The 22,151-nt window shown below is 33.2% G+C and overlaps 1 protein-coding gene and 1 long non-coding RNA gene across 5 annotated transcripts; one reads left to right on the top strand and one right to left on the bottom strand.

Annotated features, from left to right (window-relative positions):
* Positions 1-2,356: 2,356 nt before the first annotated feature.
* On the bottom strand, positions 2,357-7,628 carry LOC119641470. 2 transcript variants are annotated; one of them, XM_038040182.1, is made up of 6 exons: positions 7,556-7,628; positions 4,667-5,041; positions 4,452-4,611; positions 4,090-4,380; positions 2,860-3,076; positions 2,357-2,798 (listed from the first exon to the last, which is right to left on the bottom strand). In XM_038040182.1, exons 2-6 carry the CDS (start codon positions 5,035-5,037, stop codon positions 2,611-2,613), a joined length of 1,227 nt encoding a protein of 408 aa, XP_037896110.1. In that variant the 5' UTR covers positions 5,038-5,041; positions 7,556-7,628; the 3' UTR covers positions 2,357-2,610. The 2 variants fall into 2 exon arrangements, with proteins under 2 accessions (XP_037896110.1, XP_037896111.1); XM_038040183.1 differs by having other exon boundaries at positions 7,546-7,625.
* Positions 7,629-14,545: 6,917 nt separating this feature from the next.
* LOC119641483 lies at positions 14,546-19,582 on the top strand. 3 transcript variants are annotated; one of them, XR_005247839.1, is made up of 4 exons: positions 14,546-14,998; positions 15,105-15,663; positions 18,350-18,921; positions 18,981-19,582. It is a non-coding gene; the product is annotated as an uncharacterized LOC119641483 (long non-coding RNA). The 3 variants fall into 3 exon arrangements; XR_005247837.1 differs by having other exon boundaries at positions 14,546-15,663; XR_005247838.1 differs by having other exon boundaries at positions 14,546-15,663; positions 18,350-18,930.
* The last annotated feature ends 2,569 nt before the right edge of the window (positions 19,583-22,151 follow it).

The raw sequence follows: 22,151 nt of genomic DNA, 5'->3' as shown, positions 1-22,151 counted from the left end.
TCTTGCGGAGAAAATTGAAAAAATATTAGTCACCATCCCATCATTTTTTCACAATCTTAACAAATTGTTTTCTATTTATGCTTGGAAAATCAATCATTCAGAGCGTTATCGAGTGCGTTCACCAGCCTATATTTAGCGAACAAAATATCGAACTTCTACTTCTAGCGTTAAATGGTAGATAAATTTGTTTTTCTTTTTATACCTGTCGTTGAAGGTTTCCGTATCAGTGTATTCGTCTGTGTGGTGGTAAAAATGAATATATCGGTTTCAAATATGCAAATACATTAAAAGTTCTGGCACGCAACGTGGTATGGAGAATGGACAAGTTGGTCAATGTGTATTATTACTAATAAACTACAACACGATATGCCATCAAAACTCTTGCGTATAATTCTAAAAAATTCGAAAAACTCGGTCCAATATTACATAGTATGGAAATTTCATTTATTTGTTCATGTTTTTTCGTCTTAATTTTCTAATTTTGCATTCATTAATATTTTTACTTACAATTATCTTTCGTTTTACATACTAATCCTGGCAGAGCTGTTTATTACAAAATTAGAATAACTATTTACAGAAAATTATTTACAAAATGACGTGACGAGTTAGGCTTCCGTAATCGTGTTTGGCATATCAAAAACAAATGCAACGTTACCATTAAGAAAGTGTGTCTCTTAATAAATAGGAATTCGATATAGTGAAAGTTTAAATAAAATTCAATTATGCTATAGGTGCTTGCCTATACTCTGATCATTTTTCACTTGAAAAAGCCAATTATTGATAAAAATTGGTACAATAAATATTAATCAAAATAGTTTCCATAATTTTCTACAATTTCTTCTATCTCTCTGACAGTATGGCGATACCGCCCTGAAAGGACTATATTGGTTTGGCAACGATCCAATCATCGATTCATTTTCGAACTTCTTCAGTCGCATGCCAGCCCAGCTCATTATCATTTTCACCAACATATGCCCTGCAAGAATCTATTGTACGGCGCACTTACCCAGATTAAAATTTTTCTAATATACTAAACAAACGATGAAAACGATGTTAACTTTCCATGGAAATATATATACTAAACAGATTCTATCTCTAAAGTTCACCGAACTAAAATCGATCCTAATACATCAACTATTCAAGCAAAATGTGATAAAAGTAACATTACATAAATAAGTTATAGGCAGATTTATAATTGAAATTGTCCAAGTTGTAAGTATTTATATCTATATATAAATTTCCCTCATTTGTGTGAAGTACATGTTTCATTTCTAAAGGACAGCTTTTTTGAAGTGTTTCGGATTTTACAAATCAATTAAATTATGTTTATGTTTTCTGTGATTAAAGTGCAAATTCTTTTGTTTTATTAAACGTGTTACTCTTACCAGAGACAACGAAATACATAGATGTTCCAATACTTTGTTCCAATGTTTTGTCCAAAATTAGACTTGTATACCAAAACCGAAGTTCGCTCATTTGCTTACTCTCTAAAGTAACAAAATTCGAAGTACAAATATATTGCAACAAGTGGTACTCAAAAAACAAAATAATGGAATTAGCAAAAAAAAAAAAAATTAACCTGGCATAGCTTAATTGAAATATTTGATTACAATACGATATTGAACCATATAAGTCTATTTTTAGGAACTCCACACCATATACCGATTCACCTAAAGAGTAAATCTAAGTCTAATTTATAATATATTTTTTTTAAATAACGTCAGTTTTAGTCATTGGATCACCTCTGGCATAAGGACTAACAAAAAAGAATGCTTTTACATACAAATAAATGAAGAATTTTATTACATAAGAGTTGAAAGGTGTTTAATGTTCGAGCTTGCTTGACTATAATTTTTGCACTTACTTTTTTATATATTAGCGTTTTGTCAAAATTTAAATGTTTTTTTACTATTTTTCTGAAAGCAATCTGCTATTCATATTTTATTAATACAACCTGCACGTTCATTCATCAATATAAGTCCCTGTGTTGCAGAATATATAAAATATGTAACAGCGAAAACTTGTTAAGACAGACTACCCCTTTTTCATATCACTCGAAGCTTGTCTAAAGACTTTCTGAGAATATTAGAACCGAGAAAAATGCAATTGAAAAGCAACAAAAGAACAGCAATAGCGCCAAATGTATGCCAATTTTTGATGAAAATCCGTGTTTCAAAATTTTCGTTAGACAAATTTAAAAGATATGCTATGTTCAACTATGATCCAATCATTAGATTAAATAGAAATTCTCGAAATAAACAAGAAAAATCAAGCAAGAAGCAAACGAGGTTAATAAAGTGCGTTCGGAAACACTGTTTTCGGCATTTTTATTAATTGTCTGCTTAATAATTTATTTAATTAATTTTGTGCAATTTTGACATTTTTTAATACTTAACTTTAAGCAGAGGTTTTTTTTTTATAGATTTTTCCTTCGTTACGTACATCATATACATTGTATGAATTTCTAACATTCGTTGATTTCTTTACAATTACAGTGCTATAGGGATAAGCATATAAATCATATTATTAAATAAGTATATAAATATTACATGTAAATTTACTCTTTCTACGACAAAACTAAAACTCAAACTAAAAATTGTGAGAAAAATTTTACAAAATATTATTTTCAACAAAATATTTTAAAAATATTTGAAGTTTTTGTCCAAACTTAGGGTTACTGAAAATAATGCGTCTTTTGTTAATAGCTTCCTCGGTATCGGTAATGAAATCCTCTGGATCGGTTAATTCTGAATGTTCATTGATCAAAATTGGCAAAATACAAGTTGCTGTAGCCAAACCTGTGCAAAATGTTTTATAAAATATATATTCTTTTATTTCTTTTTAACACATATTATATACCATGTGAGCCTTTACTCATAATTTCTAGTTTAATATCCTTTTCGTTGGGTATTCGCCCTTGATAGTTAAATTTTCTTAAAAAATTAGACAATATTAACTGATAAACCATTATTAAATCTTCGAAATGATGCTGGAAAACTTCCAATTGCCACGAAGAGAATATGAAATAATTCCAATCAATTCCAGGAGAACCGTAGAATCCTTCCTGAAAGTCAATCTTTAAAAATAGTTTAAGTAAGAATGGGATATATTTGTAATTTCTAACTGTCAACTACACCCAACTCTTTTTCTACACAATAGATGCGTTTCTTAGAAATCTATGCAAAAAAAAATCGCGTAAAAAAATATATACAACTTACGGTTATTTTGGTATTAACATTTTGGCAATAACGTGTAAGACGAAAAATTTCCAAAAATACCAGAAAATCGTGTAAAAGAAGAAGTAATAATGATATCCATATTACATTTTATAAAACCAAAAAAAATTCATTTTTGTAATAAAAATAAATTAAAAGTAGTGTGCAATGAAAATGCAGTCCATAAGTACAACACTCAAAAATTTAAATAAATATCAATTTACCAACTCTAACTAACACATGTGTGGAACTGACTTTTGATCACAGTATTTCCTCAATTATATTTTCCTGCTGTGTACATAAGTTAAAATTTTTTTTGATACCATGCTACAATAGCATGTTTTTCTCATTGGTGAACCGTGTCATTTCAAAATCGTGTACAAAAAGGACAGTGTAAGAGAGAGTTGGGTATATAAGAATAGTTAACAACGTATGAATAGACTATATATGTCAGAACTCTTAGATGAAGAAATGCGTAGAAAACATGCAACATATAGTCAATCAGCTCGTTCACGACTATCTTCACGCTATATTTTTGTAATTTGACAAATTTTACCACAAATATAATTAAACCACATCTGCCTATTACGGACGCATATACTTTTGTGTGATTCTCCGTCGCTCGATATCGATGGTCGTACATCTAAGGTATTTTATAGCACTTTTTTTGGAATTTTTGGGTGAAATTTTTTCACTTTTTAAGAAACGCGACACATATATAACTTCACTTTATGTATTTTGCGATTGATAACAGATATCCATCTAAAATTTAGTATAAATGCCTTGTTGCTTGCTTAGCGGATGAACACTCGTACTTTTTCGCTAATCTAAAGGATTAAATACAAAAGATCCAAGTTTTTCATATTAAACTTACAAACAAAACATCCTCATTGTCCTTGGCGTTATTAAACATAATATTATTTATCCACAAATCTCCATGATTTAGTACCAACAAGCGATCTTCTAAATTCCGACTGTAGACGCCAATCATTTTGTTTATGATCTGTTCACTAAAGTTTTTTAACTTCGACACGTATTGCTTAAGTTCGGTGCTATTTTCGCAATATTCAATCGTGGATAGTATAGCCTTTTTGTACATATCATGAAGAGGTGACGGATTTTCCGAAATGTTAGCCGATAAATGATAACGGAATATATCTGGATTCTGATGTGAATATATTTGAAAAATAAAAATTAGTATTTCCAAGTTTGTTTTTTTTTTTTAATTCAACTAACCTTCTTATATAAAACCATACTAAGAGCATGAAATTTGGCCAATTTTTGTATGACCAAATGGCATTGATTTAAATCTAATCCCTCACGTACATCTTTAATGTTATATCCTTTTAATTTCAGATTTTCCATTACTATAACGCGATCATCAATGTAATTAACCCTTGAATGTTAATAAAAATTTATAAAATTAAATTTCAAATCAATCAACTGACTACCTTGGTTGCAAAAAACAATTTTCGTTTACGGAATTTAAAAGTTTCTCGAATTCCTCACTAATTACGGCATAATACTGCTTTTCACGTTGATATATATCAAAGTCATCTTCCAACTGAGCCATTAACTCATTTTCCAATTTTGACTTAACTATAAAAGCAGCCAACTGAGTGTGATTGCTTGCAGTTTTGAGGGTATATTCGACACGTAGCGAGTAAAGAACACTGAAATAATTTTCACCCTTCACTGTGGCTGGTGTAAGACAAAAGTTTTTAATTTCCTGTAGTTGATCCCCAGTGTATTTGTTCATTACGGCAGTTACATACTGGAGATCAAACCATCGGGGTCCTTGAAAGGAAGTTTCGGGGGTCATATTGCTGGCACAAAAATAAAAAAAGCAACAAATTCACAATCGTTAACAGCAAGTTGGAAAATGGAACGTTGGTGTCGTCAATAGGTTATCGTAATAGGTTACTGATATGCATTTAGCAGAATAAATTAAAAAATTTTGCTGAAGAATATGAATGCTCACATTTAAGAAGAGTCTTTGCGAGTTTTATATCTTTGTTTGATTCTTTATGTATAAAATTCGCACGAACGCAATCTCAGATATGCTCTCCTTATTGTTTTTGTCAAAAAAAGACGGTGGATATACTAAATTTCAAAATTGATCTAACTAATTCCTACCTAGTATGTAGTGATAATAGAATCATAAAAAGTAAGTCTTTGTCCATTGGCCAATGAAAATAGACGAAGAATTACTAGATGTTTGCAATTAGATAAAGTTTCCTACATTTAGACCAGGTTAGTGTCCCCATGGCAAGCATAACTCTACATGAGGGCGGCGTGCAATTTCACTTAACCTATATATCTATATATATAAACAAAGATTCGTACTAAGCGAAGTGGTGTAGGGTATATGAAAGTCGACCTTTTATGACTATATTGCTCTTCCTTATTTTTCAAGTCCGTTTCCGATCAATAGCAAATTCCCGTCGTTAATTTCTGTCTGCTTTATATAAAAGATTAATAAGGAAATGTTTTTTCGTTTTCTTTCGTTTCTTTTTAAAGTGCACTGGTCCTTCACCCAGTTGTTCCTTCATTTTTACGAACAAACAAGTAAGAAAATTGTATTCGTTGTGACCGAATCTTTTATACCCATTGCCTTTATCCTAAAAAAGACAAAAAAGTGAAAGAACTAAATTTTCACGCTCTATAACGTGGACTTGGGCAAGGCAGATTTTTTGTGGTACATATTCTTTTGTAAATTTTTAGGCGATAACTTTATTTTTGCGGGCGTGACAATTTTTATCGCAAACACTAAACAGTTTGGCAGACGGATATATTTTTCCCTTTATTTACACGTACTACAGCATTACCCATAGAATATATAAGTTCAAATTTTTGCACATTTACTCGTTTCGTAATGACTTACAATGTTTCACAGTGACCAGCAACCTAAAATAAGGTTTTTTTGACAATTTTTTTTTGAATGGAAGACAACATGGTAGAACACTAATATTTGACAAATTAACTAAGAATTACAAAAAAAAGTTGTTTTGGTAAAATGTTAAAACACGGTAACAATTCATCGCTAATCATCTTCACCTCGAAGGGCTCATTCAAAGAAATATTGGTTTTAGATGATTGGCAAGTATCTGAATGGTAGAGTCCAATTCTCGACTGAAAAAGGATATTCTTTTATTAATAAAAAATATTTAGATTAACTTATCGAAAATATTCTACATCGTTTTTTTGAAAATGTTCATCGTATTTTATACCCTGCACCACTTATGGTGTGGACATATGTAACATGCAGAAGGGCTTAAGATAGATCCACCGTTTCTTCTACCGATTGTTTCAGAATTATTTTCAAAATTATTTTCCCGATCGATCTAAGTCTGCCCGCCCGTCTGTCTGCCTCTCAGTCTAATAGTTATGTTATTTTATGTTTAAGCTGAGGATCGCAGTTTCTGAGATATTTTGGTAAAATTTAGTACAGGGACGCTTTAATGTTCTTATTTGTTAACCATAAATTTTATTTCTTTCATATAAATAAATTATAATAATGAATATATAGCGTTTGTCGTTTCCAACAATTGTGTTTTGAGAAAAGCGCTATTTAAAGTTTCAAGCCGTACAATTACACGATAGGTTTTTGTGAATTTTAAAAACGCCTTATTTCCCAAGTCCATTTTAATTTTTGCAACGGCCACTTGTATATATACATACAGTACGTAATTTCAGGTTTGATTCATAGAGTATAGAGAAGAGCATAGTGACTATAGTAGTAGTAGTATTTGTTTTAATTAGAGATCCACTGTAGTTGATAGGAATCGTAATAACATGAATAATTAAACATGCACCAAATATTAATTTTAATAACAGTGAAGCAATCACAATTTAAGCTTAAACGATATTGTGCATATGAGCATGTCCTCACACGGTTTATGGTTTCATATGGTTTTCTTTTTTCATGTTTGTAAATACGTGTATCCTGAAAATTCGCCAGAATATCTTTTTCCAATCTAGCGCTAGTTTGCTATAATTGCCTCAATTTCAATAATATACTTGAGCTTTACCCGTAAGCAAACATCTTATACATTAAAAGATGACCCAGATTCGCAAAATTGTTAATATATCAAACTAACTCTATCATTTAAAAAAAAAAAAAAGAAAAGAAATTCATAGCTTATTATATTATGAACGTATAATAAATTTCAAGGTAAAAGAAATTTAAGAATCTAATCCACACACACACACACAAACACACAATTTTTGTATACGTATCATCAAACAATTAGCATAACAATGAGAAACCGTATCATCATTTCAAAACATCATTTAAAACTTAAGCTTTATCTTATATTATTTTTAAAACCTCGATTTACCGTCGTTTACTCTATACGGAAACTATCGCAAACGCTTGCCTTCTTTATTAAGCAAAAGTCGATTAAACACTGTCTGAGCATGAATTGCTAGAGAAAATTCATTCTTCATTAATAGTTATAAATGATTTAAATTTTCACGCTCATTTTTATTCTCTCATGTAAACATAAATACCTGGATAAAAATAAGAAAAATACAAACAATTAAAATGTGCTTAGCAATATTAAAAAAGTTTGCCTAAACTCAGACTTGAGATAATTGAATTATTATTCAATAATTAAATTGTTTATTTATTAGTTTATATGCTGCACAGCACTGCAGAGATCCAAAGATGCCGAAAAGTGATTTTCGCTTAATATGCTTTTTATGATTCCATCATACAATTAGAGAGTGGACTAATCAATCTAAAATTTACGGTTTTGGCGCTAAGCGGGGGGAACGTCCAGATTAATCGATGAAACTAACGGCTAAAAAGTGTAAGAAATGTACAAAGCAGATTCATTTGCCGCATAATTCGTCAAACGTTCAAAGATGATGAAGATGATTAAAGCAAAAAGAAGAAAATATATAACCCGCCAAACGTTGAACGAAGCACCTTTGTTTTATGAAATTTAATTGACTGTAAGTGCAATACCAAGGATTTCTTATATCGTACCTAATAGGGAATAGAATAAATACCATTCAACAAGAGGTAAACTAAATATTCATATTCTCATCTGGTGAAGCCTTATGGAGTTTCTTGAACCTGCGGTAACAATAGTTGTTGGAGAAAAAAATCCACAATGTGCAGTATGCAGATAGATCGGTGAAGAATACTCTTTAAAACGAATGAAAATCTGCAAAGCTCTTTAGATATGACATTTACTCCGATTGAGGTAGAAAAATTGATCGGTTTCTTTTCGGTTCCTGTAACGGATACCTTTGCAACAATTATAAATTTTATTCCGCTTGACATGAATCGTTGACAGCCATCACTTCCTTCAATAGATACACATTTCGAACTTCATTTCACATGAATATGAACTTACTTTAAATGAAAATATTTTAAGTTAAACTTTCATGTATTGTGTGGGTACTTGTTTGTCAATTACACCCCTTTTTTAACCGATTTTTGATTTATTTTCCAGAAAGCTAGCATTCCCTAGATAACGTGTCAAATGTTTCTGATCAACAAAATCACATGTTTAAAAAAATATCTTGAAATTCTATATATTTTTTATTTTAGGTACAGTTGTCAAATATCAGGCATTATTTGCCGTAAACAATATTTAAATCCTAGCAGGATCAAATTATTTGCTTATTATTTAAGAGCTCATTGGAACAAATGGTCAAAATAAGCCGGTTTCTTCGGTCCCGTCCCACTTCACGCCCAAATAATATATTTAACCAAAAAGGCAATTATGCGAAGAAGAAGGCAACATGTAAATAGTACAAAGCCAAATAATCTAAGATGATTGCGCATAATTTAAATTTAAATATTAAAACACGTATTTTGATCAGCGACATCTATTGGTGAAAATGACAAACATAATAATTAAATTCGATTATTTTGATCCTTTTCTACATAAAATAACAGTTTTCCATTCAGTACAATCGAATCATTCAGTGCAGACAGACGCCAAACATGGAACGCTGAAAATTGCACTTTCAATATTCATTACTTTTATTTTTTGATTTGAAAATATCTACCGGCGGAACCCATCAAACAATTTTAGAAGCTGGTGATGCTGTTCCATCCATGCGGTAATTTCGATAAAGTCCCAGAAAAGTTCGAAAACAATAAATTGCAAGATTTATAGGATGAAAGCCCAGCTCAAATTCCAAAAAAATTGTCAAGCACCTTAGCAGGTAGTAAACTTCGTTTACATGCGAGGGAAAAGATCCAAAAAGAGGGAAAAGGGCTACCATAGGAAGTGACTGAACGTTTCGTTTCGAAGCTCTTCAACATCGTGGTTTCATTGCTTGCCAGTCAAAAAAAAAAGATTTATTTGTGATATATGGTGAATGGCGACGAAGAGTGGGCCTGCTATGACAATCCTAAAAGCAAACAGTAATGGTTTAGTTCAGGAGGCCCATACAGATCGACCCCGAAGTGGAATATTCACGGCCATAAAATTCTGATGTGTATATGAGGTGGTCGTTAAGGTATAGTGTATTAAGAGTTGTTAAAACCGTATGAAACTGTCAGTACAGATGTCTACGGATGCTAATTGAACAAATTGAACGATGTATTGTTGCAAAAAAGACCAGTAATAGCGGTTAATAAACGCAACATTATCCTCTTGCATGACATCGCTCAGCCACACGTTGCAACTGTTGTTAAAAATACACTCCTACCGCTCCAATGGAAAGTTCTGTCGCACCCCAAAATACTTCTCACACATAGCATCTTTTGATTACCGCTTATTCAAACCAATATGGCGTCGGTTGGCTTGCAACTGGTTTCCAAATGCTAGAGAAGTGCGAAAGTGGGTCAATGATTGCATAACTGCCAAACCAAGATCGTTCTTTCGTCTCCGACTTACCAGAAAGATAGGAAAAAGTTGGAAATAATATCTATTGAAATAATATTGTTATTGGAAATAATATATATTGTGAAAATGATGGAAAATAATATGTATTGTACTAATTTTTCTCAATATTGTACTAATTTTTTTTCAGCGAAACATGATCAGAATACAGGCAAGCACCTATTATATATTCAGTGTTCAATTCGCTCCAAAAAGGAAGATAAGATGCTCTGTCAGCTTTTATCAAAAACATTTTTTTGTTTTAAAGTTTTATAAAATAACGTTAGTAAAACTGCATTAGAAAAAAAAGTTTTATTTGCACGAGAGAAACAAAAAAATATTAAGTTATATTAAATTTATTTATTTAATCAAATTATGAATAAACCAAGTGTACAAACATTTCGAAAAAAACTAATTTTAAATTCAAATAATTTAATTTTATTCAATTTCGCCCTTATATACACCAAATGATGCCGCAAACGTTTTAGACAGAATTTCTTCACGTGAAGATTTCCAAGATCTTATAGTATTGCAAAGAAACAATCGTAGTTGGAAGAAAGACAAAAATTAATAAAAGCATAAGGATAATTGAAAAGTTCAGAGAAAATATGTTATTATACAATACGTATGTGTATCTTACACCTAGTATATGTAGAGGCTTTTTATGAAATTCGTTCCTCTTAGCTAGTCAATCAATATGGAGTATCTTCTACCGCATTAATCCTATCCAGACTTTGGTACTCACTCAGCTGCTTGTAGATGTATTCTTGTTAACCAGCGTATGATGGTACGATCCAGAAGAAAAAGGAAGTGTATTGTTCTTCCCCAACATAGCTAAGATCATAGACTTCTTCATGATCTCTCGACACTGCGGTTGTTCGCAGGATTTATTATAGAACTGCTTCTATTTGGTTTCATCATACAACTTCTTCTTCTTCAATTTTAGGAAATAAATTCTAAAATTAAAAAAGGTAGTATGAGCATTACCAACCAAGGCTGTCGGCCCTCCTTTTTTCAAAAAGTGCACTTTATTGTTGCTCTAGTGGCTTTAACAAAATTCAACATTTTATCGCTATTACGCTTTCCAAGAACTCTGAATATGTCCATAGATTTATACGCTCCGAAAACGAGCTTTCGAACATTGGAAAGGTTTCGGTATTTACAAGCTATATGCTTAATCTTAAAAATTTGGTCACAATTGCAAGTTGGAAAAGTAGATTTCTTAAGGCAGGCGCATGTATGCATGGTACGACTGACATTTTTTTTACGATCGACAAACTGTCTGCGACGATAATCGTTTTATTTTGCGACCAAGGTTTGTGGTTTGAAGAATAAGTGTAGCTTATGTTGACGGGCTGTCGCGCGAGATATTGTTAACTTAAACTTATCCTGCAGCATCTACTAGGCTTTTCTCTATGATTAATTAAGCTGATATTTTGATGTGCATTCCTCAGTTTTCAGTTTTAGGATTTCATGCATTTGTAAATAACGTGGGAATTGTTTATCTAAGGCCGTGTGCTGGTCAGTGCAATTGATGCAGAAGGAGTGTAAGCCGCAATTAGCACAAGACGGTACATTCTTGCATCTTTTTAAAGTATAACCAAGGCGTTGGCAGTTCTTATACCTCATGGGATTTGGGATGTAGTCTAAAACTTTGCATTTGTACCGAGGAACATCAACGCTTTGTAGTGGACAACACCAATCAAAAATGATGGTATTGCCCAATGTAGCGGAACGAGTTTTTCCATCAATAGGTAGTTTAGCGAGTTTATAAATTTAAGTTACACCTTGACTACCCATTCCACGAACTAACCCCTCTTTGGGCACATGTTTCAAACGTGAGGCATAAATTAACAGAATTAAGTGTAGTGCACAGTTTAGAAGAAATCGGCCGCAAACTAGCTGATGATTTTTACTTTGAGATAGCCTCCGTCGTGGGCGGATCACCGGCGACAATAAGCACCTCGGTCCTCCACGTGAATTAAAGTAAGACGCTATCCCATCTAGAACTTTTTTACTGAAAATTATAGGTATATTACTTTGTTAGGGTCAGTGGTAGAAATTACAATATATTTTTTATTAATTGGAGGTTCATTAATGATTGGCAGCACCGAAAATTTAGTAAACTATTTGTCGAACAAAAAAGTTCAATTTCACAACTACCAAAATAATTTCATCAAAGCCGGTCTTGACAAGCTGGTGTTTAAAGTGCGCCATATTTTCAACATACATTGTAGATTTGTTAAATATCCGCTACCAATGGAGACCTACCACCTAGTGCAGATAATAAAAAAATTTACGATTGGAAATACTTCAATCTTGCAAAGTTGAAGGTCGTTTTAAAACCAAAGAAATCTCCGAGTGTAATCGACGTCAAGATTTTGGACACAGGACAGCGTGTTGTATAAAGCATGTCAAATAAGTTAAACCTGGCTCAGATCATTTAGCTAAAAATACTGCACTAAAAGCGACGATAGCCCATCAAAATGTGTTGATTGTCTGCATCCAGGCAGTAGGTGCTTAGCCAGAAACTTCAAACCCTACTTCAGATCAGCGCAGGGTAAGCATAATAATAATTATTCCGCCAATCGTTAAGAATTCACTTCGGTTAGTAATCCTCCTAATTGCTAATACGCCGACCTATTGGGAAATCCTAATTCTTTTTCAAATATTAAGGATTGGAATAAAAAGCAAGTTGAGTTTGCGAACACTCTTAGCAATATGACGACGATCTCAATCTCCAAAGTAAGCAAGTAAGTCTCTGAACCGCTAGACGGAATGCAAATTGTCTTTCCAATCAGAGTAATGAAACACAAATTGCCCTTCACCCAAATTTTATCGAATTTCTTTTCATATCACAGACCCATTATATAATCCATCAATGAACATAATTTAATAACTGCCAATCCACATGATGATAGAGCTCATCCTGGTTCCACGACATTAGTGAAATTTACTGTTGCATACCTAACTTCGAATATCTTGAGCAAATCATATTAATAAGCTTTTTGTCAGAACAGTTCGGATATTGCAATTTGCGCAGCTTACTCTCTTCGTCGGTGTTCATAAAAATGTAAAGATTGTAACTATTTCTTCAAGCAATTGACTACATAATATGTTGTTGGAGGTGACTTTACTGTCAAACATCAATGGTGGGAAACTGGACACGTAAATACGAAACGAAGAGAACTCTCCAAATCCATTCGCAATAGCAACCTTTTTGTTTTGTTCACCAGAAGACCTGTAGTCTACAAGATGAAGGGTAACTAACGGCCTTGCCAAACTATAACATTCTTAAGAAGTTGATAAACAAGCTACAAGAGGGAGACATTTTAATTTTATGAACTGAATTTTTCTTTTGGATCACAAGTAAATCAGATGTATGAAGTATACTCAAAGATAGGGATAAAAATAAAGATCTGTCAAATATAACTAAAGTGGAATCTTCATTAAATTAACATAAATTAATTTTTATTTTAAAATTTCTTTTATTTAAGTTACACAACTTTTTCTGTTCTGCGCTATAGGGTTTTCAAAATGTTTCTTTCATAAAGTTTAAGATGATATCTAATGAACAGGTAAATGGCTTATGACGTATATGGTAGATTCCGTGGCCCCTCTCCGGGGTTATATTCATATGCAAGAAAAAAAAAAAAACATTGATATTTTCCTTGTTTACACCAACTTTTCCGCCTCAAAGAAACTCTTCAAATGTCGCATTTGCCAAAAGCTCATGCTTACTACTACGATAGTTTGAGCTAAAGACCACCAGAGTACTCGTGAATTAGTGCTTTCAATGGTATGACGGAATCTCTTCTACCGATAGCGTTGATAGTTTTGTTCTTCTGTTATTTGTTCGACTTGGTCAAGCAATTGGCGAATACGTAGTTGAAACTGTTATGAACATTAACAAGAGACAAACATATTTTGTTGATGTCGTGCTGCCAAGTTCGCATTTCTCCAGAAACCATTGCAATTCCTCTAGAAACAGCTGATGAAAACAATAAACAAAAAGAAAAAATCTCACGGTTTTCCGCACCATCTTAGAGGTACTGTGTGGGCGCGTTGCCAATTATTTTGAATGGCTAGCTCCCCTGTAGGCCTACACCATTACAAACTTGAGTTAAAAACTACAATAATATTTACGATAACATTTACAAAATAATTAAAAAGTAACTTGCTGCGCGGCTGTTATTAACATCTTTATCCGCAAAAAAAAATTATGTAGTTACAAAATTTTATATATTAAGTTGATCGCGAATTTACCATTTGGCGTACGGCAGTCTTATATTTTACTGAAGCAATAGTGCAGAGGTATGCCTTGGAGGCTTATGGGAGATTGACGACGGCGCATCGTTTTCTGTTTATCTGCAAAGAAATATTAGAATACAAGTTAGTAACGTATCAACATTTTTATGCTAAATTTGAATTACTTGTGTGAAGACACGTTCTTGTCAATGGACTCTCTGCAGTTTTTCGTTTTTAGCAGCATAGCAGGATGAAACCAAGTAAATTTCGTCGGCGCATCCTGCCGGTAACGCATGACCCATCTGATTTAAGAAATCAATATTGGCTACCACTGTAGCTTGTATGCGTTTCCCTATATCTGCCTCGAGCATGTACTTGCGCATCACAGCATAAAAAATTTCATACGCAGCGTCGAATGTTTACTGCTGGTTTTGGGAATACCGGCTTGATGTGTTTGTTGGTTAGGATGATGGTGTCTATGGGGTCCTTCGCCATCTTCTCACCCATCACCTCTTTGCAGAAGTCGCGCTCCTCCTTCGTCTTGTCGTGCAGGCAGTGACTGCAATTTAGCTGCTCACAGATATAGTGACCTAATCCGGAGCCCGTGTACAGTCTGAGAAATCTTATTTCGTGGTATTAAGTTTAAGGTTTTGGAGATCTTAAATACGTCTCCATCGAGCCCGAACGGTGCGTAGTCTTCTTCGAGCTCTTCTTCAATTTCATAATCCAGGAGATTTGTTAACCGGCAGTCATTGTCTGTTTTAAATTCGGTTTTATATTTGAACACCTGCAGATTTCTCAGGCGATTTTGGGGGACGATCTGATCTTCTTTCGAATCACTTTGGCAATATTTATGAAGAATGCCTCAAGGAGGTCTTGTCATACCCTGAATGAAGTGAAAGTTGTATCAGGGTAAGCCTTAGTCAAGTCTACCATTAATTTTGAAAAATTCGTTGCGTTCTCTTCTAAGGCAATGGTAGTGGCGTCCTTTTTGTAAATCTGCAGTAAGTCGTTGGTGACTTCTCTTAAATGCTCGGCTACCTCGACTACGTTTTGTGCCGTTATACAACTTCGGTGAAATATGTTCACGAAGCTGGTTATTGCCTTGAATAATTTGCAGGTCCTCTTTGCCATTTCAGTGTCGCTTTTGAAAACAGCTTCTTTGATTCCCGCTTCCAGGATGCCTGTCGTGGAGTTGATGAAAAATTGCACCAACTCTGGAAGATACCAGGGAACTGCACCGTTTACAGTGGCGCCTCGAAGAATCCAAAATTTGATGGTGGTCTCTTCGAGCTTGTAAAATTTGGGCAATTGTGAAACAAAATAGACGAATTAAGAAAACGACAGCAACAGTAAGTACAAAATAAAAGCTTTAAATACTACATTTTTTATTTTAATAATTTGCTGAAAAATGCGGGTTTGTAAAAAATACCCCTACTTCAATTAAGGAGGAAGATTTTTTGAATTCTGCTATTTCTGAAGTTGAGATCGTTTGCGTCACGAGCTAAAAACAGCTTGAAGATTGACTTTGAGGGAAAATTAATCCTTAAAAACATCAAATTCAATTACTGTGTTGTCCCAGTGGACTATTTTATCCCTGCCGTTAAACTGTGTTTCAATTGCGACAAATTAAAAATAATATAGCGATCAAATTAAAATTAAAAACCAAAAATTTCAGTTCTTTTTCCCAACAAGCTACGCAATTATAAATAATAATCCACCAGTCATCCCTAGGGGCACGATAAGTCTCATTATACTTTGAACATCATTTTATAGTTATGTTTATGCTTATCTAGTATATGCAAGACACCTCCTCAATTGTGTTTTGTTCATTTTAAGCCTAAGGTCATTTATCAAATCTCAGCAAATCCTTCATCATTTTTCATTCTTCCAAAATTGCCCGTAATCTACAAACGCCGTTCTCCAATATATTATTATTATTATTAATTTCGCCAGAGAAATAAATTGTAAGACTAAACTCTTAAAAACACTAGCATCTAAGGCTATCGGCTTTCATTAAAAACTCCACTGCACTTGAGATTCGAACCCACGACCATTGACTTGCTAGTCGAGATTCCTCGCCTTCGGCTACTGAGGCGAAAACCCAATATAAAAAAGCTAATTTGTTCTATTGCAAATGCGTTGCCACTTCTAAGATCTTAAAAATTTAATACAAAAAGCGCTATAACGCATTTGTAGCTTAACAACACTAATGAAAAGGAACAAAAACAAAAAGCGTTACTTAACAACAATTGTCATTGTTATTGTTCATTTTCGCGATCTCCATTTGTAAGTATTGACCTGCTCGAAAAGACTGCACAAAAGACGTTATTTTCTAAGAATCAAGAGAAAAATCCGTCATATTCATGTGAAATTATTTAAAATGTCGTTTGTGATAAAAACTAATGGGATTACTGAAACAGAAACATGGTTTGGCCACAGTGGTCTTTTAAAAGTTGCTTATATGTTAGCCCGCATTATGTTAAGTGTGGAAATTTTCAAAGTCCCATAAAAAAACTCTTTGGGCAAAACTTAATATAACCTGCACACCGTTGGAAAGGCCATTAATAGAGGATTCACTCTGTGCTAGTTTCATTTTTTCAAAGGGCATGGTTTGGTCTCAGTAGCTCCGGAAACTTTCGCTTAATCAACCTCATTTATGGCATAGTGTAAAAAAGTTTTGGTTTCGAATATTAGTTAATATACATAAAGTCATGTTTTGTTTATAAGAATTTGCAAAAAAATTCTCGAAAAGTTCTATTTTACTTGTATTTTGAGTTAAATCCCTCCGAGACTTCGTTTAACAGAATTCTGTTAACGTCTTTACAGTGCTCTGTAAAAAATTTTAATTTGTGTCTTTGCTAGTTATATTTAAATATAACTTCACACCCTTATATAATCTTTGAGCTCCCAACTCGAAGTTGACAATATTTAAATATAAAAAATATGTATTGGAGTCTCATATGATGGATGTATGTCACAATAGAGGATGCATTGTCACAATATTAATAATTGATCCAGTATCAACGGATGGAACTGAGAGCGAAGAAATCGTCTTTTAAGCATGGATAAGATATTGCCACCAAGAACTATGTGGAACCAGTAATGTTCGGATTTTTAGTTGTATCTAGCTTAATATAGCGAAAAGCAGAACAAAAACATGAGCAACATCTAAGTTCAATATACCCGGTACCGCAAGGTGGTGTATGGTATAAAAAACACTTCCAGAGAGCAATTGGCACACTCGACTTTGACATTGAAGGGGAATGCGCTACAACATGTCAATAGATAACATAAGATAGATTGCTTCTTCTGTGCGATAAGACTTAACCACACATCCCAAAAATGTTAGAAACACTGAAATAAATTGAAATGAGCTGTGTGCTGCTTTGCTCTTTACATCTATCTATATGTGGACCTATGAAATGAACGAAAAAAAGAAATTCTTCTATGCATAGTCTCAAATGATGATTTGTTCATTTCACACGGAATTCATAGGCTATCAGAAAAATAGGCTATGGAAATATGCAATTGCAATGGGAGCATGTCGTATGCATACGTCATTAGGATTGTGGTTTTACCTTATGATGTTTTAAAACCGTAAACTTCTACCATAGACTATTTGGATTGTTAAAATTCGGTGAAGATCCGGGCATCGTATTATCAATCAAATTTTGGAAAATGATTGCAGTGTTATGGTTACGGATGACCAAAATGGGATAAGAGCCGACGTCAACCATTCATGTGCATATTTATGGGGAAACGAGCCCAAATCTTAATATAATTGAAAGTTCATTTTCCATCGTATAAGACTATAAAGCGAGTAACCAGAAAGTAGCATTACTTGTTAATGTGTTAGGTATTGGACAGTTTCGAATGATGGCCACTATCGAGAAAGTTTATTGTCGGAAAAGAATAACTGTAGACAAGAAAATTCAAAAAGCTAATTTGGTAAACAAATTCTTATATTTTCTTGAATTGCAAAAAAAATAAAACCGTATATTCAAAGTTTTTAATATTTATTTCAAATTTCTATAGATTGAATCAAGATGGTCGCCACACGTTCAAAATAGTGCACATACCAAAAGCCGAATCGCGTTATCCATCGTATCGTAACACTAGTTCACGTTTTTTGCCATTTTTTTGCGACATAAAACGTAACGCCTCTGAATGCGTAGAAAAAGCCGATTCATCAGCCTCGATTAGTGACTTTTTTTAAGAATACAATGAAAACAAAATCCAAATCCGACCTGACATATTTATTCGCTCTGGCTCAAAATCAAATGTTAAATTATCGCAAATCCCTTCAGTGCTCATACGAAAGAACGATATACAGAAAACATTCGAAAATTCGTAAGCCACGTAGACACTCAGGGTATATACAAGCAAACTCCTTCTTGCAATGGCGAAAATCTCGCAAATTTGCTGTTCGGACAATCTTATTAACAAAAACCAAGCATTATGCAGTCATCAACGACGATTCATCACACATACAGCAAACACACTTTTTTTACAGCACAAGCAGCAAGCTGCCCTCTTCCCTACATTGCAACTGAAAGGAATTTTGGGTCGTCCAGAAGCCCAAATGCTGCTGATCGATTCATCAAAAAGTAAGCTAGGTGTGTAAGTAATGCGTCGATGAATAAGCAAGTAAATGTTTTTAATTTAGGTGTAATTTCTGAAGATGACTAGACAATCCCGTTTGAGGTATCGCGATCATGAAGCCATTATGTGGAACTTACGTATACATGTCAACAGCAACAGCAACAAATTTTGCAAACCATAGCTCTCAGCAACAACAGCATACACAATATTCAAGGTACATCTTATAATATATGGCAATAGTTACGTGATACGTATTATTTACGATTATTAAACGCGTTAGCAGTGTTTGACAACCCTAAATTGTACGAGCAAGAGGAAGAATTTTAAAAAGTGTGTTCAACTGTCAAGAAAAAAATTTTTTTTTAAATCTTTTCAATTATTGAAACATGGAATCAAGCAAAAACAATATAGGTGAAGAAAGTTACTTAGACGGCCCGAATGATTGTAATATCAATAAAACATTATTAATTCAAAAAGATATCGCTCTAAAAAAAAGTGTGGGTCGATATGAAGATGAAATAATGTCCTTAGTGGATTCCCGGCCTTATACGCAAACGACAATAACCAATTTTGACAATTCGCCATGAATTGTTGTCACAGTCTGCAGAGTTATCGACAAGTGGAAATGAATTTCATATCACTGATAAAGAGTTAATCGAATGTTGTAATAAAGCGGAAGTTACGATGAAAGAAGTAAACAGCATAGACGCTCCAGAAGGAGCTCATGATGGCAACAAAAAGAAAACAATTGTAGATATAATATTTGAGGACTTTTCTACAACGCTTTTTAACAGTCCTACAACATCGCCTGAAAGTAAGTTAAGGAATTTGGAACGGTCCCCTTTATTTATATTACGGGAGAAACCTAAAAGAAATTATCGCCATGAATTTAGAGAAAAGGCAAAATTGGCTTTTTTATACGATTCTACGCCAGAAAGTAAGTGGCTCTTTATAGGCTTTTTTTTAAAAAGTCTAACTTTGTACATTCTCCTTAGGAAAAGCTTCAGATCGAGGTTATGATGATATGGAGAAAGAGGACACTTACAACGTAAATCAAAGTTGTTTTTAAAATTTGTGAAGAGACAACATTTAAGTTAATCCAAAATTTTTCAGCCATCCAATCAGTTTAAAACTGGTTTAAGTTGTACTCGTACTAATTTAAAAAAATAACAAATGAAAAGAGTTGATGGAACACGCAAATTTTCTTATAAGATTCATTTATTTTTTTTAATGTTAGTACATTTTGAGTCCTTGCTTATCCTTTTTTCTTATTGGGTTCGGCACTCATTGCTAGTGTGGCCATCTATCGCTATAAATACTAATTGGCTCGCTTAGAAGCGAGAAATGATTATTCTACTATATTTATTATATTTACATAACATATAGAAATACTTATGTACACATATGCTTCTGTTCAAGTTCAAATTAGTTTTGTTATTTTTTCGCATTTTATTTAATTAATGACATTTGGATATATTTTACTTATCCTTGGTTTCTTGTATCTTTTTGCTCTTGAAATACTTATATAGTTATAGCTTTTTTAGTGTTCATTTATATTCATTCCACATAAGAACGCAGTTATTAATTTTTCCTTTTTGAGATAAGAAGACGTAAAAAAAAAAATAAAAACAAAAAAAAAATATACTCATCGAATATCGTTCGATTTTCAAATTTTTGTAGATTTATCTGCTGTAGTTTATGAATAATGAACAAGGAACGCAATTTTTAACGTCACATTGTGGGCGTGTCCTTCGATCGATGTGCGCCATTTTCAATACCAGCCTCTGTACAATAATTTCCAATGCTTCTGCCCAATTTTAAATCGCCAGCTTCATTTTTGTGGCCAAGAGACAAACAAAAATTACATAGAAGGGCAGACAGCCAGCCGGACGTACATAAATCGATTTATAATTAGATGCTGTTTAGGAACGTATATACACACAAGGTTCCTCTTGCAAACGCATCATTCTTTGGTGATAGACGGAAAAATTACAAAGGAAAACATTACAGTGAGACATGGCTCATTAAATACCATGCAGAGCGTCACGTGGTCTACCTGTTCGTCCAAATGATAAAAAGATTACATAAGTTTATTGAGCGAATAAAAAAAAATAATAGCAAACATTTAGATTTAATTTTAGAGAAGAGGATTGCAGTAACCAAGTAAATAAAAAAAGTGCTTATGACACCTTTTTGGTATTTGATCATAAATTTACCGTATTTTTACAAAAGCGAAAGTGTACAGATCGTAATGTTTTTAATTGCATATTAGCAATAGTGCTAAACAAAGCAAAACAAAAATTTGTTCTCATAGACTGCTTCTCAAACATAGCGCTGTATGGGAAATTTTCTGCTTATTATTATTATAATAGACAGCGTCGAATGCATATCATTACTGTAAAGAACCAGATAACTGATAATTTCGATGTCGAATATGCGGAATTTCCATACTAATTAAATTGTCCGGCGCGCCTTGCATTTTTTCAATTAAAACGGTAAAGCAGACAAATAAATGATAAAATGTTGATACATTTCGTTCAAAATAGAAAATTTGAATTTCTTAGGAACTTCAGGCAGTAATAACAGTAGAGCTGTTAATTAGCGACAATGTACGTTCTTTCTCTTTCGTACTTATTAATTGTACGACAAAGAGTGCTATTAAAATGCTAAACCACACCAAATGTATACGGCGCAAAAGCGTATAAAAAGAGGCCAAGTCCTTGTAGCCTCAGTAGTATTCTGTTGCACTGCTTCGCGAACATTTCGTAAAAATTATAAAAAAAAGTGAGCTGGATATAAAGGTGATCCAATACATAAGGCAAAACGACTTTCCCTGCACACATTGTTTTTTATAAAATAGAATTAATTGGAAGAGCATTAGTTTAACAACATCCAAGTTGCAAGTCCGAAAAATTTTTAGAATGATACGCGGCCCGGCTTTCCTACTGACACCAATAATCCGCCGATACAAATTTTCAACAACATATTGATCGTACAAAGCGAAGAAAATATAGGGCGGGAAAATGTCTTAGAATACGTCGGAAGATAGCTGAACTAACAAAAGCCATACGCAGAAATGATGTGTTTAATGACATAATGGAATTTGCTGACACTTATTTTAATCCCTACGGAAAATCTCTCTCTTATCGCAACGTTAACGCATAAGGATAAGGAGCTTAACGATCCTGTATCTTAATGTGAGATGGTTACATTCTTGAAAAGAGATGAAATTCCA

Source organism: Glossina fuscipes, unplaced genomic scaffold (assembly GCF_014805625.2).
Source record: "Glossina fuscipes isolate IAEA_lab_2018 unplaced genomic scaffold, Yale_Gfus_2 150, whole genome shotgun sequence".
Taxonomy (NCBI): Eukaryota; Metazoa; Arthropoda; class Insecta; order Diptera; family Glossinidae; genus Glossina; species Glossina fuscipes.
This window is presented reverse-complemented; position numbering and strand designations above follow the sequence as displayed.